General features: G+C 35.1%; 1 protein-coding gene across 1 annotated transcript; it reads left to right on the forward strand.

Annotated features, from left to right (window-relative positions):
* Positions 1–7,820: 7,820 nt before the first annotated feature.
* LOC136814728 (uncharacterized) lies at positions 7,821–14,359 on the forward strand. The gene is made up of 5 exons (XM_067071148.1): positions 7,821–10,264; positions 11,075–11,201; positions 11,385–11,521; positions 12,264–12,441; positions 12,876–14,359. Exons 1-5 carry the CDS (start codon positions 8,999–9,001, stop codon positions 13,130–13,132), a joined length of 1,965 nt encoding a protein of 654 aa, XP_066927249.1. The 5' UTR covers positions 7,821–8,998; the 3' UTR covers positions 13,133–14,359.
* Positions 14,360–16,995: the final 2,636 nt, after the last annotated feature.

Genomic DNA, 16,995 nt, shown 5'->3' on the forward strand with positions numbered 1-16,995 from the left:
GTACACATGTGTTGTGTCAACTTATCAGCATTGTATTGTTTGAAAGGAAAAGATAAAAGAGGTAAGACTAGCTTAGTTTCTAATCCTGATATAGGAGTTTAGACTGTCACATGATAACTACTATCTCTGCGGTTCTTTTTTAACTGACTACTTTGATTCTTCTATAAATAACATCCACTTTGCGCACAGAAAATGTCTCGGTGTAGCCTGTACTTAAAAACAAATATTTAGCACCTAAAAGCAGAGAGTCACAGCTGTATTCCTTTAGTAAAACTATTCAGAAACTTGGACCTTTTTACAGAATTTCAAAAAATCAATTTCAAAATCTATTAGTTCTGGCAGTTCCATCAATATGAGGCTAATCAATTTTAATGACTTTTTGACTAATGACCAACTTAAAATTTTTCTCTGGGCTAGTTAGTAAAATATCTCAAATAGGCTCTGTGATGGAGTGAAAGCCACATGGATATGGTTCATTCTATAAAAGGAAGTTCATTCTATGGAGGCCTATCTTGAAGTGAAGGTGGTTGAACAAAATGTTTTTGGCATATTGATGGAACTGTCTGGAGATATATTGAAAAGTTTAGACATCTGTAGTTCGTGTTCGACTTTCGCGTTCCCAAACAAAACGCACGTGGCATTATATACGTAATTCAATACATCGTATATGATGGCGACGGATGCGGGATGGCTTGGATTTGAATCCTATCTGGGTCAAAACTTCAAGGTAAGTTAAAACACTTCAAAATAGTCAGAAAAGAGGGGATCAGAAGAAAGACTCAGACTGTCAGAGACGAGACAATAGGATGAGGCAGAAATGAAACGTTGATGTGTCGGAATGACCAGACGATCTCAATCGAACGGAATCGACGATCAAACCAGTTGAACCAAATTGAATGCAATCGACTGATTGAAATTCGATTGTCGAACGCAATCGAATCTCAATAGAATATTACCATAATTTTCAGATTCGATTGATATTCGATTGCGTTCGATTGATGTTCGATTGCGTTCGATCGTCGATTCATTGACGCCCGGATTGTTCATTGCATAATTTCTACGGGAAATCAAAAGATATTTCATTTGGCTTGTGATGTTTGAGAGCTTGGATGTTGGAAAGCTGCAAGAATAAAGCCAGATGATCTCAATCGAACGGAATCGACGATCGAACCAGTCGAACAGCAATCGAACCAATCGAATATTACCCAGAATTTTGACATTCAATTGAGATTCGATTGCGTTCGACAATCGAATTTCAATCGGTCGATTGCATTCGATTTGATTCGACTGGTTCGATCGTCGATAGACCTTTTCACCTTTCCATCCACCATCTTGAATTGTATGCAAAAATAGAGGAACGAAAAAGTTGTGGTTGGATTTAGTTGGAAAATATGCAAAACCTATGCAAGTTTACGCAAAGATTAAAAAGACAACAAAGCATCTTATAAAGAAATATTATAATCATTAGAACAATAAAAGATGGAATTTCTTAATCTAAAAAGAAATATTTACAGAACAGCAATAGCCTTTTAGAAATTTGTTCTTAAAGACATTGCATACTCTGTTTTCATACCATTAAAAAATTCCACCAAGACGGAGTACACACATCAAACTTTCAAAACACGCAAATTGAAAGCAGTAATTATGATGTCACACATTCAGCGGGTTCAGATCAATTTTTTGATTTGATCGTCTGACGGTTCTATACGACCCACGGCATGGCCCAAACATGTTCGGGCCTGTTCGGACCATGCTCGGGCCACAAAAAAGTATTATTGAATTGGCCCGAACATTTTGTTCGGACCATGTTCGGGCCATCATAGGAATAGAATTTAATTTTATTTACCTTTCCTGGTTTATCATCATCCATTGTTAAATATTTTCATTAGACAAATTCAAAGTTCCAAATACCAGTTTGATTCACAAAGTTGTATAACAGTACAAAAAACGATCCAGAAACATTCTGCTTCGAATAGGAGAAGACCACGAGAAAAGGGAACGGGATAAAGAATAAAAAGAAGACCATATTATGTAAGATTCAAATCATTCTTTTTAATAATTTTCCTAACTTAATTGGAAAATAGATGATTAACTTTTATATTTGAACAATATACAGTGTAGCTGGAACCTTGATATTCCAGGATTAGAAAAAGCTATACCTGTTATCTTTTTTCTTTAAAGAATCAACAAGCCATCAACATCGATAAATTCCACACATTTCCTCAGAAACTTTTAAAATCATCTGCCATTATGGCTTTCTTGATGCCATTCCAAAATGAACCAATCGGGTTATGTATCGGAATTCCTATGGGAGTTCTTTTCCGAAATTTGTAAAATTGCTAAGTCGGCAAAAAAACTTTTCCCGGGGGTTTAAGGAAAAACGGAACTGCTATCATTTGTTTTTTATTTAACCAGATATTTAAATTTGGGCTCAAAATACTTAAATAAATAAGTTAATAATATTCAATAGACTATTTGTATCTCTTAGAAAATAAACACTTACAAAACGACATCGTTTATCATTTGGAATGCCCCCGTATTTGGATCATTCTATTGTGGGCGCAAAAAAGGGCGGAAACTAAGTAGCACCCTCAGTGCAAGATTGCCGCCTCATCTTTATTCGCCCGCGCGAGAATGCGAGCTAATCATTTTTTTCTTGCGCGCTCGAGGGGAAAAGGAAAGTGATCGATATTCTTTGAAGGAAAAACGTCAAAAACAAACCCAAAGACCAAAAGATGTATTTTGTTGTTGAGAATCGATCCTGTGAATATGAAAAATTTTTTGCTTTGCGGTTTTTTCGGAACGCTGAAAAACATTAATTTCGATCTCTTTTAAGGTAAAGAGGTTGTGAGATTTGGGTTAGCGAGGCAAAAATCGCTAAAAAGCTGGTAAAATTGTAATCCCCAAAAATCGAAGTTCCAGCCTCACTGATATATATTTGAATAAAGATGAAGATTTTTAAATTTGTTTGCTAAAATTAGGAATTTAAAATATAAATATTGGGTCCTGAAATTACACGCGTGATCGTAGCAAGTTTTCGAAAATCTGGTCCGAAAATGCGCGGGCCTATTTTTAAAAAGTATTACAGTAATCAAGAGGCCCGAACATGCCATGCCGTGGGTCGTGGGTCGTGGTTCTACTCCCAGGAGAATAATTTACCGTCAGCCGAATGAGGATTATTTTTGTGTCTTCATTGCGGCTAAAAGGTCGAGCAGCGATTGGTACCTGATTTTAGCCTGTGGCTAGGGGGGACTAACCATGTTAGGGGTCACCTAAATTTTTTCAGATGGACCTGGGGGGCTACATTCTATGTTTGGTGATTGAATTATAAGCAGCCTACCAGACCATAGGTTGGCATTTCTCAACTTATATTTTAATCTAAGCAATGCTCAAAAACTGATAATTTGGTATCTAATATATTATTATCTGCAGTGCCGTAGCATGGGGGGGGGGCAAGAGGGACTATAACCCCAATAATATTGCAAAGTTTTTCTTTTTGAATTTGTCATAATTGTCTTATAAGTGCATGCTTTGACAGTTTGAGTGCATTTTCAAGAAATCTAGAGCTCAAATTTTCAAAATTTTCCCCCTCGGGCCAAACCATGGTTGGCCCTCGCGGTATCACTAAAGTTCAGCCCCCTAATATGAAAATGCTTCCTACGGCACTGATCTGTAAAAATTCTTTAATCATTTTGCATTTACTTAGATAAAAAATCTGTCGGCAAGGGATCTGCATCCTGACTTGATAATCTGGCAGTAACCTTCAGTACTTAACTTATCTCTAATTTCTTACGGCATTTATTCTATTTAGCAATAAGCTAAACTAACTGTTGTATTTGTTTGATAGTTTGAGAAGGATTTTCAAAAGAATTTGACGTGTCATTGGCTTAGGGGTCACCAAAAATATTTGGCAACCAGGGGTTACCTAAATCTTAGGGGTCACCTGAATTCTTAGGGGGCACTTAAAACCTGCTGCCAAGCCATGTCTTCGCGGGTGATTTTTCAGCTTGAGTTTATGTCTAGTGTTATGGTTTTTTGAAGTGCTTGTTCTAAGAAATGATTGAATTTAATCATTTCTAGTTTTCAAAAGAAGCAATTTTAATCTTTCTTCTACAAGATTACACTTTAATATAATGCCAATACACCGTTTAAAGAGTGTCGACTGCGCACGCGTCAATCCAATTTTCCATTGTTATTCACTATCCTCCGTAAAAAAACGGTAGGTGGTAAACATCTGGTTCTCATAAGGAAACATAGCAGAAAAACGGTAGGTAAAGAACACCTTTTAATCATAAAACTTCTTTTCCTCTTGATGAATTTTTGTGAAATTTTCAGGAGAGACTTATAATTATCATTGATATCATGTTCAAATATCTAAATCATTCTCTTTAAAGCAGAGAAAAAAATTCACAATGTTTACATTCCTCTAACCTTTCACAGTACTATAAAGTGCGCATTTTTACCTACCATTTTTACCGGCCTCTGCAATGGAGTACTGTGAAGATAGCAAGACTCCTAATAAACGGTGTATTATGCAGAAGCAGCCACCGACCTAAAATTTGCAAATATCTGTTCTGATTTGCCAGCTGGAAGGATTTCCACGAAATTAAGAACAGTTCCTCATTTTCCAGGCGAGAAATTTTTACTACAGATCAGTTATATTTTTCCAGCTAGGAGGTAAAAAAACTTTCAGAGCAGATACGAAATTACCAGGCAATTGATTTTACGCAAGTTAACTGTTCTTATCTACCAGGGCTGACAAAATCTTTTAAGAATAGATCGCTAAATTCCAGCTTGACATTGAAGGACTTTTAAGAACAGAAACTTTATTTCCAGCTAACAGTTCAACAGATCCACAATTTCAAGATGTTTTTGTAGAACAGATGGAGAATTTTCAGCTGCCATTCCAGGCAACCACATTCAGGACTTTTTTTAAATTCCCTCAGAACAGATAGGAAATTCTTAGACACGCTATTTATAAATATAAGATATCAGACTATTTTCAGAAGAACAGATCCTATTTTTCAGCTGGTCCCATCTTCGTAGAACAGGACCATATTTTCCAGTGGTTCCAATCTCAGTAAAACAGACCACTTTTTCTAGGCGCGGTTTTGAAAACCTTTGTTGTTTAGTTCGCCATATCCAGCTGGAACGTGCCTTCATTCAGAACAGATATTTTGAAGTCCCCCTTCGGTGGATGCTTTTGATTATGCATGTAAGTTTTAAATTAATACTTTCTTTTTGTATGGAACGCCATAGCTGCCATAAGTGCTCTTTTTGTGCGCTCTTTTTTCATGATATTCGCTCTTTTAGTTCGCTGAACTCTTTCGGTTCGCTCTTTTGTTCGCTCTTTTCATTCGCTCATTCGCTCTTTTCATTCGCTCATTCGCTCTTTTCATTCGCTCATTTGCTCTTTTCATTCGCTCATTCGCTCTTTTCATTCGCTCATTTGCTCTTTTCATTCGCTCATTCGCTCTTTTCATTCGCTCTTTCGATGCGCTCTTTTCATTCGCTCTTTTGATGCGCTGAACGCGTTCAGTTTGCTCTTTTATTCGCTCTTTCAATTCGCTCGTGCGCTCTTTTATTCGCTCTTTTTGTTTGCTAAACGCATTCGGTTTGCTCTTTTCATTCGCTCATTCGCTCTTTTGATGCGCTCTTTTATTGCGCTCTTTCATTGCGCTCTTTTCGTTCGCTCTTTGCATGCGCTCTCTGTTCGGCAAATCATCAGTTCGGGATTTTATCCATTCTGCAAATTATCAGTTCCGTAAATTTAGTGTTCTGTAAAGTAGCTTATTACGGCATGGAAACGGCTAGTTTCAGAAAAAAAATTCTGAAGTCTTTTTTTAAAAGATGGCTGACCAAAAGTTACATACCATTCTGCAAGTATTAGGCTTACATAATTACGTTCAGAATTTCAAAGATGAAAACATCACATCTGATATAATTTCAATGTTATCAAAGGAAGATTTCAAGTCACTAGGGCTTACAGATAATTCTACTATCATGAGATTGAGAATTAAATGTTGTTCATTTGGTGGTGAAAGTCCAGGTAAAGTTTTGACAAATGGTGCACCAAAATTTTTAATTCCTAAACAAGTACTTGAAAACTTTCTGGAAGATGGATGTTTAATTGAAGAAATAGCTAACATGCTGAATATTTCTGTACGCACTATTTACAGGCGAATGGAAGACTATGGTTTATCAAAACATAAGTTTTCTGAGATTAATGAGGAGGATTTAGACATCTTGTTGATAAGACTTGTTGAAGAATTCCCTCATTGTGGAGAGGTAATGCTAAGAGAATTATTAAAGGAAAGAAGCATCAAAATTACCAGACAAACTTTGCGAGACAGCTTGAACCGGATTGACGAAAATGGTAGTCTAAAGATGAGGAAGAAAAAGAGTTTACACCGTAGAGTTTACAGTGTACAGGGACCAAATCATTTGTGGCATCTGGATACAAACCATAAACTTGTAAGGTGGAATTTTATCATAACTGGTATAGTTGACGGTTTTAGTCGTTTACCTGTAGGTTTGTATTGCACCAATAACAACAAGGCTTTAACTATTTTGAGTTGCTTTCAAGCTTCTGTTGAAGAGTATGGTTTGCCCAGCAGAGTGCGTGCGGACAAAGGGAAAGAAAATGTTTTGGTGGCTGATTATATGATCGAGAGAAGAGGGGTTGGTAGGAAAAGTATGATTACTGGAAAGAGTACTCATAATCAGAGAGTTGAAAGATTGTGGCGCGATGTGTATACTGGTGTTCTCTCTTATTTTTCTAACATTTTCACTTACTTAGAGGATCAAGATGTCTTAGATTCAACTAATATCCTGCATCTCACTGCATTACATCATGTGTATCTTCCTTTCATTACTGAAAAGCTCTGCAGATGGAGACAAGCATGGTCCACACATCGCTTAAGAACAGTAAACTCAACTCCACAGCGACTTTGGGTGACTGCTCAAATGACCAATCCTATTGACATTGATCCTCCTGTTGTTGACGAATTTTATGGAGCTGAAGATAACGTAGTTTTGAATGAAGAAGAACAAGGAGACACTAGACCAATATTTGAATTTGATGGTTTATCTTTGAGTGAGGAATGCTTAGTAGAACTTGAAAACATGTCACTTGATCAAAGAGAGGATTGTGGAATAAGTCAATACTACGAAGCTGTTCGGATCATTGCACAGTTTCATCAAATTAACTGATCAATTTGATTATGTTAAAAAACTTCAATACAATGTGGTATACCATCATTCTTCTAATTTATTTGATGGCAAAACACACTTTTTGGTACTTTTTATTTTTTTTTTTTTCTTTTCCAGCTCCTTGAAAACCTTTTCTCTCATTTGATCATAAAGTTTTTCTTTCATAGATTTAAAAGTTAATCTCATGGTTGATCGAAATTTGATTTACGTTTTTGTTTACGTTAATTTGAAATTTCCCGCTGTTTTGTAATTTCCCGCTGTTTTGTAATTTCCCTCTGTTTTTTAATCGAATTTTTTGACGTTCGATTTTCGAATGCGTTCTATAGAGAAACAAAACCAAAACAAAACAAAACAAAAAAAACTCTCAGCTCAGTAAGTAAAGAAGAAACATAATCATAATCAGATGATGGAAGATTCAATTTGATTGATTAGAATATATTATGCAGTTTTTATGCCTGGTGCTTCTTGAGCTATGTATAAGAGTTATTCAGTATAATTGAAATCTTTTAATGCTTCATGATGAGTCGCCTTATTTCAATCTTAACCATATGAGATTAACCAGGAATCCCATGCTTGATTTCGTGAAATTCTGGGATAAATTTCCCTGGTCACCTTTTTAAATTTTTGAAATTCCCCTCGTTTCACTCGGGAAATTTCAAAAATTTCAAAAGTGACCTCGGGAAATTTATCCCAAATTTCCCTCATAACCATGAGATTACTAGTACAAATTCAGTGGGTATCTCCTACCGGCTTTTGCGTCGTCTTTTTGCTCTTCGTACTATAATTAGAAGAAAATTTACCTTTATCGTACAAAATTAGAGCAAAATCAGAAATTAGTGGATTATTTTAATTCCTTCAATGTGGCCAAAATAATTTATCATACTAATTAGAGGATGGATTATATTAGAAGAATGACGGTACTCTATTTTGTTTAGTTTATTTAGCAAAGAATGACAAGATAATGATATTTTGATATCATGCACAAAGATTAAAAAAAATATCAAAACTTGAAAAAAAAACATGTGTTACCTTCAAAGAGTTTCAGGTGCCACTACATTCACTATTATTAGATGATTTTTGATAACCTTGCACCAATGGTTGTCTGCATCAGTTTTTAGAATTAGGTTCCAGAAAAAAATAAATGACTAAAACGTAAAAGACAAGGTTTAGAAAAGCTCCTTTCTTCTTTATCAGTGAATAAAAAAATAAGTAGGTTTAATTTAAAAAAAAAAATTGAGGCAGGCAACCTTTGGTTCGCAACGTACTGTAATATTATTTAACTTAAGATATTTCTTAAAGTCAAAGACTACTCTTATATGTTTGACGTTTTTAAGTTTGACAAAATTGTAGACAATGAGCTCCCAGGTCTCTATAAACTATATTGTGATTATTTCCAGGAACGAAATATAAAATTTATGCTAATGGAATTTTTATATTATCATTTTTTGGTTTTGGTAAAATTAGGGTCAGTCAGGTCAACAGAACAACAAATTCAATTTGTCTCACCTACCTTAAGTGGATAAATTTTCGCGTGGACTTTTTTTCACGAATCGAAAATCGAAAATTTTCGCGTGGACTAAATTTCGCGAATCAGCCTCTTTTTCACCTAATTTCTTTCATTTTCCTAGGGGTTTTGGCAAAAATCATAATTTTAAATTTTTCGCGTGGACAAAATTTTGCGAAAATGGCCAAAATACGCGAAAATCGCGAAAATTAATCCACGCGAAAATTTATCCACTTAAGGTAATATATATAATTATTGCTTTTTTTAGACAAACAAATAAAAATGGAAGAAGCTTTGGCCAAAGTAGGTTTGGCACATCTAGTACAAAAGTTCAAAGATGAAAAGGTCGATGCTAATGTCATAACTTCGGCTTCTCATGAAGACCTTAAACACCTTGGTGTTAAAAAGCTTGGGGATCGAGTTAAATTGAAAGAACTCTGTAAAAACACTACAATGTCCAGGATAAGACAAGAACGGCGAGATCTTTTTGCCCCATATCCAAGTGCAACCACTAGAAACAAAAAGCAACAAAAAGATAAGAAAGCACCAAAGAAAAGGACTTGGTCGGCCCAGTTTTTTTGTCTGGCCGACAAGTTTTCTACAAGCATACCTTGTCCAACCGAAAGAGTTACCCTTCTGAATGCTGGGTTAGGATTGAAAAGAATTAAACTTGATATTGAGCAGCATGATGAAACTATTATTTACCAAGCTATTATGTCTGAGGAGAAAGACAATGATGGGCAGACTATTGGTTTTCCAGCATTAAAGGCTGCAGGTGGTTTTCAACCAATGAAGGTGGAACCAAACTCTAAAACGTTGGTTAACTTGAATTGTCCTTTAAATGTCCGATCTTTAAAGTTGTGTATTGGGCAAGGGAAAATCTTTTTGAGGCCAATACAGAAATCTCTTTCGGTGATACCATTAAAGAATGATGAAAAAGTTTCCATTCTGAAAGAGAAATGTTTTGAATGCGGTCAGGAGTTTTCCCTTCAAGATTTAACATTCCATGTTGAATCTTGTGGCAAAGATATGGACACTGATGAAGAACTTCCTCCTTTTTATCGTGAAGTTGGTTCAGAAGATGACAACCGAAATAGAAATGATGAAGATAAGGAAAATGAAAACAATGAAAATGAGAATAACGGAAATGAAACTGAGGAAAATCAAAATCATGAATCTACTGTTGGAAACCGAAATGATAGTGCCTTCAACATTACTGTGGAATATGTGGGTCAAGATGACATCATAAGTCAGGAACATGACGACTTTAAAAAAATCCAAGAGGATTTTGACATCATTGAATCTGTTAACAAAATTTTAAATCATGGCTTCGCTAACAATAATAATAGCCCAGTGGAACTACTAAGAGTGATGCAAGAGCATCTTGTTCTTGGGCGGAGCTTAGAAGTTCGTGATGTTTCGGTTGCTGAGGAAGGTCCTGTCAACTTTATAATGGTTGACCGTGCCAATTTACTTGTAACAGGCTTCGATGAAATCAGCCAGCTTGATTTCAAGTTTATGTGCCTGCGTGTCCAATTTTATTGTGAGGTTAGTATAATTTATGAAAAAATATGCCATAAGTTTAATTTTTGATTTTCATCCCTGTTATTTAAAGTACATAACATCAATAAATCTACTTGCGAAATGGAAATTGTTAAAGTGCAGATGTGTTTCTAGTTAATCAAAAACTTGCAAAGCTCCTTTTTTTGTGAGAAGAAAAATATTATTTGATAAATTTATGGGCTGCAAAAGTTAATTTAATTATTGAGATGATTAAATTTTGTGAGTTTGCCTGTTTTTATGGAACACTGTACTTTAATGGGATAAAGTTTTGTGGATTTTGGCCCAATCCACAAAATTATGTCCCCAAGAAAATCCAGAAAGGGGTCATCCACAAAAATCCCAGCAATAAAATTAAAAAATGTCCGATCTGCGAAATTTTGAGATTTTCTATAATTAACGACTTTTCTTATCCGCAAAATTTAATCCCTGGGAAATTTTATATAAGTAGGTAAGTACTGCCATAAGAGCTCATTTTGCGAAGATTTCATTTTGTGAGAATGGCTAAAAATTGCTAAAAACTAATTACTGTTTAATTATTGTAAAATTAGACAGTCAGCACTAAAAAAAATTGTGGACTAAGATTTTTGGACTTCAGCTTCAGGGACGCAAAGAGAACATGTTCTTGATGGTCTCCTAAAGCCTCACTCTGAGGTCTTTTAGAAGAGACTATTGGGTGGTTATTGCAATTAGATATCCCAAGTAGATCAACATGTTCCTGTTTAGAATATTGACCCTGTTATACAGGTTGACTTTTCAAGGTGTCGTTTTTAAACATAATTTTTTTTGAATACTTAGAGAGCAGAGGATTCAGGAGGACCAAGGAAAGATTTCTTCAATCAAATGGTCCGGGAAATCAAAGAGGAATTCTTTGATAAGGAAGCATTGCCAATCAACAAATACTATAATGCTGGCACAGTTATGGGTAAGCTCAAATACACTAATTACAATAGAGAATATTTTGGCCATAACTTAAGTAAGACTATAGACATGTATTGTTTTGTCAATTTCTATATTTTGTAATTTGGAACTTGGAAAACTAAGAACATACTGCTCAATAGCCCTAATTATAATCACCTAATTTATAACATCTTTATATTTGATTTAGGTTTAAGTATGTTACAGAATGGTCCTTTCCCTCGTTTTTTGAAAGAAGATGAAATTAAGGAAATATTCACAAAAGAAAAACCAGAACTTAAATACTTGCACATAAGACAAGCATTTAAAGATCTTGGAATTTTACAGGTAATTTTTTTCCATATTCTAATTGGTTTATAAAATTGTTGGCTTTAGGTCTACTTCTCTTTGTTTGCTTTGTGAAAAATAATCAAAGAATGCACCCCCCCCCTGAGCTTAGGGGGGGGGCTAAATCATTTTTGCTTGGTTGGGGGCTGACTTTTTTCAAAAATACTGGGGGCTAGCTTTCTAGGGGGGGCTAAGTTTTAGTTAATTGAACTGGGGGCTGGGTTTATAATTTTATGTTTTCAACGAATTCGAAAAATCAGCTTTGCAAAGTTTGATATTTGTTAATAGGAAAACCTTATTTAGATGACCTTTATTTCTTAAGAACTCTCATGTCAAGCACAATTTTTTTGAGTTTCCGTTTCATGAAGGTGGGGGCTACATTCTCAAAATTTAGCTGGGGGCTTTTTTCATTAGCCCCCCCCCTGAAAATTACTGGGGGCTGGACCCCTCTGCACACTATGCTAACTTGCTGTCTTCTGCTAGTATGGATTGTGCAACCAGATGCAACTTGTTGTGAGAATTAATGCAGTAAATAGTCTTGGTTCAATTGTCTGTAATGGTTGATTGTGATTTTGTTGTGATCTGTATTTTCTTTAATTTGATCATTGCAGCTATAATAAGCCCTAATGAGACTTTGACTATATATCTTGTACTATATGCCATAAAAATATACTTATTGATTGCATGAAAACTTCTCATATCTCATATTTTCATTCCATTGATTCTTCCAATCTTGTTCCAGGTTTTCCAACATTTTCCGATGATGCTTCATCTTTTAAGACCATCGCCACAATACAATCTAACATTCCGGAAAGTAGTCGAACTTCTTCAACCTCTCTGGGAAGAAGAAGGTTCAAATGCAAAAATGCGACAGAAGAAATTGTATGCAATTTTCCTCAAATATTTGAGGCTGGTGCATGGTAAGTTTTCTATTTTCAACATTACTCTTCGCTATGTTGTTAATGTTGAGCAATAAATAATGGAATGTGGTCTGTGACTGAAAAATTTTGTAACAGCTACCCAATTTTCATAAGGACCCATTTAATAAGAGTTCTCAAATACGTAAAAATACATCCAAAATATTTTGTGACTTTAATTAACTTAAAGGTACTAATTTTCGCTATATTAATTTTCGCGCATCAAGAAAAAATATTTTTAGCGCATAACAATTTTCACGCACCAGCCAGTTGTCTGCAAATTATCGGTATTAAATTTCGCTCATTTTGGGCCTTTGCGCGAAATTGCGCGAAAATTAGCACGCATGAAAATAAGTACCTTTAAGGTATCCGACTTTTCTTTTGCTAAACTTATCTAATATACATATTTATCTCTTTACCATTCAACACAATTAAAGGTGGTAAACGATCTGTTGTATTAGCAGACATCTTACGATTCACTACTGGTTCTGAAGAGGAACCTCTCCTGGGATATGGAATTCATCCCACACTGAAGATTTTGCCTGTTTTGAGTAGCTTTCTTCCCACTTCGAACACTTGCATTAACCAGTTGCAGCTATACACAGAGACAATGACCATTCCTCTGCTAAAAGAGAACGAACTATTTTCCAAGTTTGACGTGTCCTTCTTGCATCGGGAGTTTGGATTGGCTTGAAGTTGACTAATGACTGATTTTAGTTTTGATTTTACTTCTTCCAATCGGTTACCTTATATTAGTGGATGTAGATTAATTTCAATCAAGTTTAAGGGTTCCAGTCAGGGAAAACCTGGAAGATGGATTGTTTTTCGGAAGATTTGGTCTCAAGCCCTTGTAAGTGATGCAAAAGGACGTGTCAAACTTGAAAAACAGTTCTTCCTCTTTTGGCTGGGGGATAGTAAACAATCTATAAAGACCTATATAAATTATTAAATTTTTCTAGGGAATTTGGGCAAAAATCATGAAATAAAACATTTTACAAGAATTTAATTTTGCAAAATTGGAAAAAAATTCTCAAAACCACAAAAATTAATCCATTTAAGGGCTCTGACCATGACTTTTCGTCAGTTTTTGACTCATAATCTTCAGTCATAACTTTTCACGCATTTGAAGAGAAAAATTTTCTGCAAAAGTTTAAGTAGCACAACTATTTGTAAGTACTTTAGAAAAGATACGTCGGAAAAAGCTCTCTTCCCCATCAAGATTAAGCATTTTTGTGAAAAGTACATGATTAACATCTTTATCACGTCTTTTTAAGGTTCATGCTTCATTGATTTCTTAATTACTCATGATTATATTTTATTAATTAAAAAATATTTTTCAAAAGCAGTCTGTTCCTAAATACGTCAAGAAGGTGAAAACAAAAGGTTTCATCTTCAAATTTAAAACTGATTTTTCACTATGGTCAGCGCCTTTAAGTTAAACAGTTTTAAAATTTTCTAAAAAGTCAACTATTGTCCCACTGGCTTTGGTCAAAGAATGTTTCGAAGCAATTAAAATATATAATTGAAACCATCAGCCGGCAGCCCTTCTACAAATGTTTCATTATTGGAAGAAATACAATGTTGATCTAGAAAACAAGTTTTATACTAATTTTAACTGTTACACGTTTTTTGTCTTAAATTCCTTAACTTAGGTTCACTTTTGGTCTGGGTCTTGAAAGGTCTCATTTTATCTTAAAGTTTGTATTTTTATCCAAGACTTGTTTTTATCTTATTACATGTGTTTTTATCTAGAGTTAGTATTTTATCTACTCCATATATTTTTATCTCATACAGGTTGATATTTTTCTTGTGCATGCACATTTTTATCTGAGAGTTAGTTGTGTATTTTTCATGTACATGCATTTTTATCTTAGAGTTGTGTATTTTTCATGTGCATGCACATTTTTATCTGAGAGTTGTGTATTTTCATGTGCATGCACATTTTTATCTGAGAGTTGTGTATTTTTCATGTACATGCATTTTTATCTTAGAGTTGTGTATTTTTCATGTACATGCATTTTTATCTTAGAGTTGTGTATTTTTCATATATATACGTGAAATTTTATCTTAGAGTCTTTATTTACCTTAATGGGGTCATTTTCGCGAATATTTCTTTTCGCGAATTTGCCTGCTTTTAACCTTATTTCGGCAAAAAGCATTAATCAAAAATTTGCGAAAATTAATCCCATTATGGTATCATAATATACATGTAATTATCTTAGGGTTTATATCTATCTTTTGTATGCATTTTATCACAGATTCTGCATTTTATATCTAATGCATATATTTTTTATCTACCTAATAATTTAATACGATAGTATTTTCTTGATTCATTAGATCAAGTAATCCGATTTTTTTGTAATTCCCCACTTCAATAGTCGTAATTAATTCAATAATAAATAGACCGAAGTTTATTCTGAAAAGAACGAATTAAAAATATTCAAAATTAACGCTAATGCAGGCTAATGCCATAATACCGCATAATGTATATCGATTTTCAGGGGTTTATTTGCATCAATTAATTAAGTAATTTCAATTTCGCATTATTTTATTTTGGTAGTATTTTTATCTTTATCTTATTTATGCTTGTTGTAGTTAATGTGTCGGAACGGCAGAACATTTTTAGTTACCGTACATCATTAGTTTTCATTTTGTTATAAAACAGAAGCTCCATTTCAGTAACTTGTAAACTTATTCAAACTTTACATTTAATTGTCGGTTGAGAAATAAATTTCACCTTGTTGTGTTATGATTTAATAGCTTTATTTAATTATAAACCTTGATGATTGAAAAATTAAAATTTTTGGCAAACTTTGGGGAATATCTCAAAATCACACATTTCACGGATTTTGAGTTTTAATGAAAGTCCCGCCCATAATTCTATCGAAACTTGAATAGCCGAGTCGTTCATGAAAAAAAATTTCGTTTTCTTTCTATTATTTTGCTTCTTGGTCAAAATTCTGTTAAATTAATTTTGTCATACTGCGCATCAAAGCCTGGGGGACAAGGTTGCGTGGCCAGCTAGAGTGTGTTGAGTGAGGAGGACGGGACTAACTGTGGTGAAATTTTAGATTGTACCTCCTCTAACTAAGGTAAACTAGTAAATATATTTTGCAAATATATATCTAGGTTCGTCACACGCCTTTTAACTTTTGATATGGCTCGAAAACATAGCTAGTGTCCAGGGCATTCTCTTCTTTTTGAAGACAAATCCCGGTGGGGGGGGCTCGATCTCGAAACTACACCGTATGTTCGGACAGAAATCGGGGTTTCAAAATCCGATCCCTACAGTGCACTGCAAAATTTGCTGAAAACCGACCCTGTCTGACAGTGCATTTTTCGGCCGTTTTCCCCCAAGTTTTAGCAAAGATTTTAAAATTTTCTCAAATTACCTACCCTTGCCTTACAGTGCACCTGGGCGTACCTAGGCTTTGTCAGAACCTCGAAAAACCTACCCTTAAGCGCCGCACGTCCGGTAGGTCATTTACCTTGAGTGCCCCCCCCCCCCCGGGGGAAAGTGTAGATATGATACCTGGAACGAGGTTGCGCGAAAAGAACCAACCATCAGTACAGCAGTTTTCGCGCCAAAAAATGAACTGCAGAACTTTACTTTGTGGAGCTGATAATTTGCAGAATGAATAAAATCCCTAACTGATAATTTTCCGAACAAAAAGCGCATGTAAAGAGCGTACCAAAAGAGCGAACTGAAAGAATGCGAACTAAAAGAGCGAACAAAAAGAGCAAACTAAAAGAGCGAACTAAAAGAGCGAAAGTAAAGAGCGAACTAAAAGAGCGAATTCAAAGAGCGAACTAAACGAGCGAACAAAAAGAGTGAACAAAAAGAGCAAACTAAAAGAGCGAACTAAAAGAGCGAAAGTAAAGAGCGAAAGAAAAGAGCGAATTAAAAGAGCGAATAAAAGAGCGAACTGAATGCGTTCAGCGAACGGAAAGGGCGAATAAAAGAGCGCATCAAAAGAGCGAATGAAAAGAGCGAATGAGCGAATGAAAAGAGCGCATGAGCGAATGAAAAGAGCGAATAAGCGAATGAAAAGAGCGAATGAGCGAATGAAAAGAGCGAATGAGCGAATGAAAAGAGCGAATGAGCGAATGAAAAGAGCGAATGAGCGAATGAAAAGAGCGAACAAAAGAGCGAACCGAAAGAGTTCAGCGAACTAAAAGAGCGAATATCATGAAAAAAGAGCGTACAAAAAGAGCACTTATGGCAGCTATGGCGTTCCATATTTTTGCATGTTTTGCATACTTTCTAAGGGAATTTCACCACGGCAATTCGGCCACCATAAATTTTGCATACAATTCAATATGGCGGATGGAAAGGCGATAAGGTCTATTCTGTTCCATTGAGATTGTCTGGGAATGAGGGCTAGGGCTTGGTGCATGATATATACGTGTATGGCCAAGAACTACCGTGCATGTTACACTACACGCATTACTCTAACTACACTACACTTAGCCTATACTAGACGTCACCCGCGTTTTTTTACGCAATTAACGTCTATTCCACTTTGCGACTTTTTCGAATGTTTTGAGCCCGGGTTT

The sequence above is a fragment of the Clytia hemisphaerica genome, unplaced genomic scaffold, assembly GCF_902728285.1.
Source record: "Clytia hemisphaerica strain Z4C2 unplaced genomic scaffold, Clytia hemisphaerica genome assembly, whole genome shotgun sequence".
Taxonomy (NCBI): Eukaryota; Metazoa; Cnidaria; class Hydrozoa; order Leptothecata; family Clytiidae; genus Clytia; species Clytia hemisphaerica.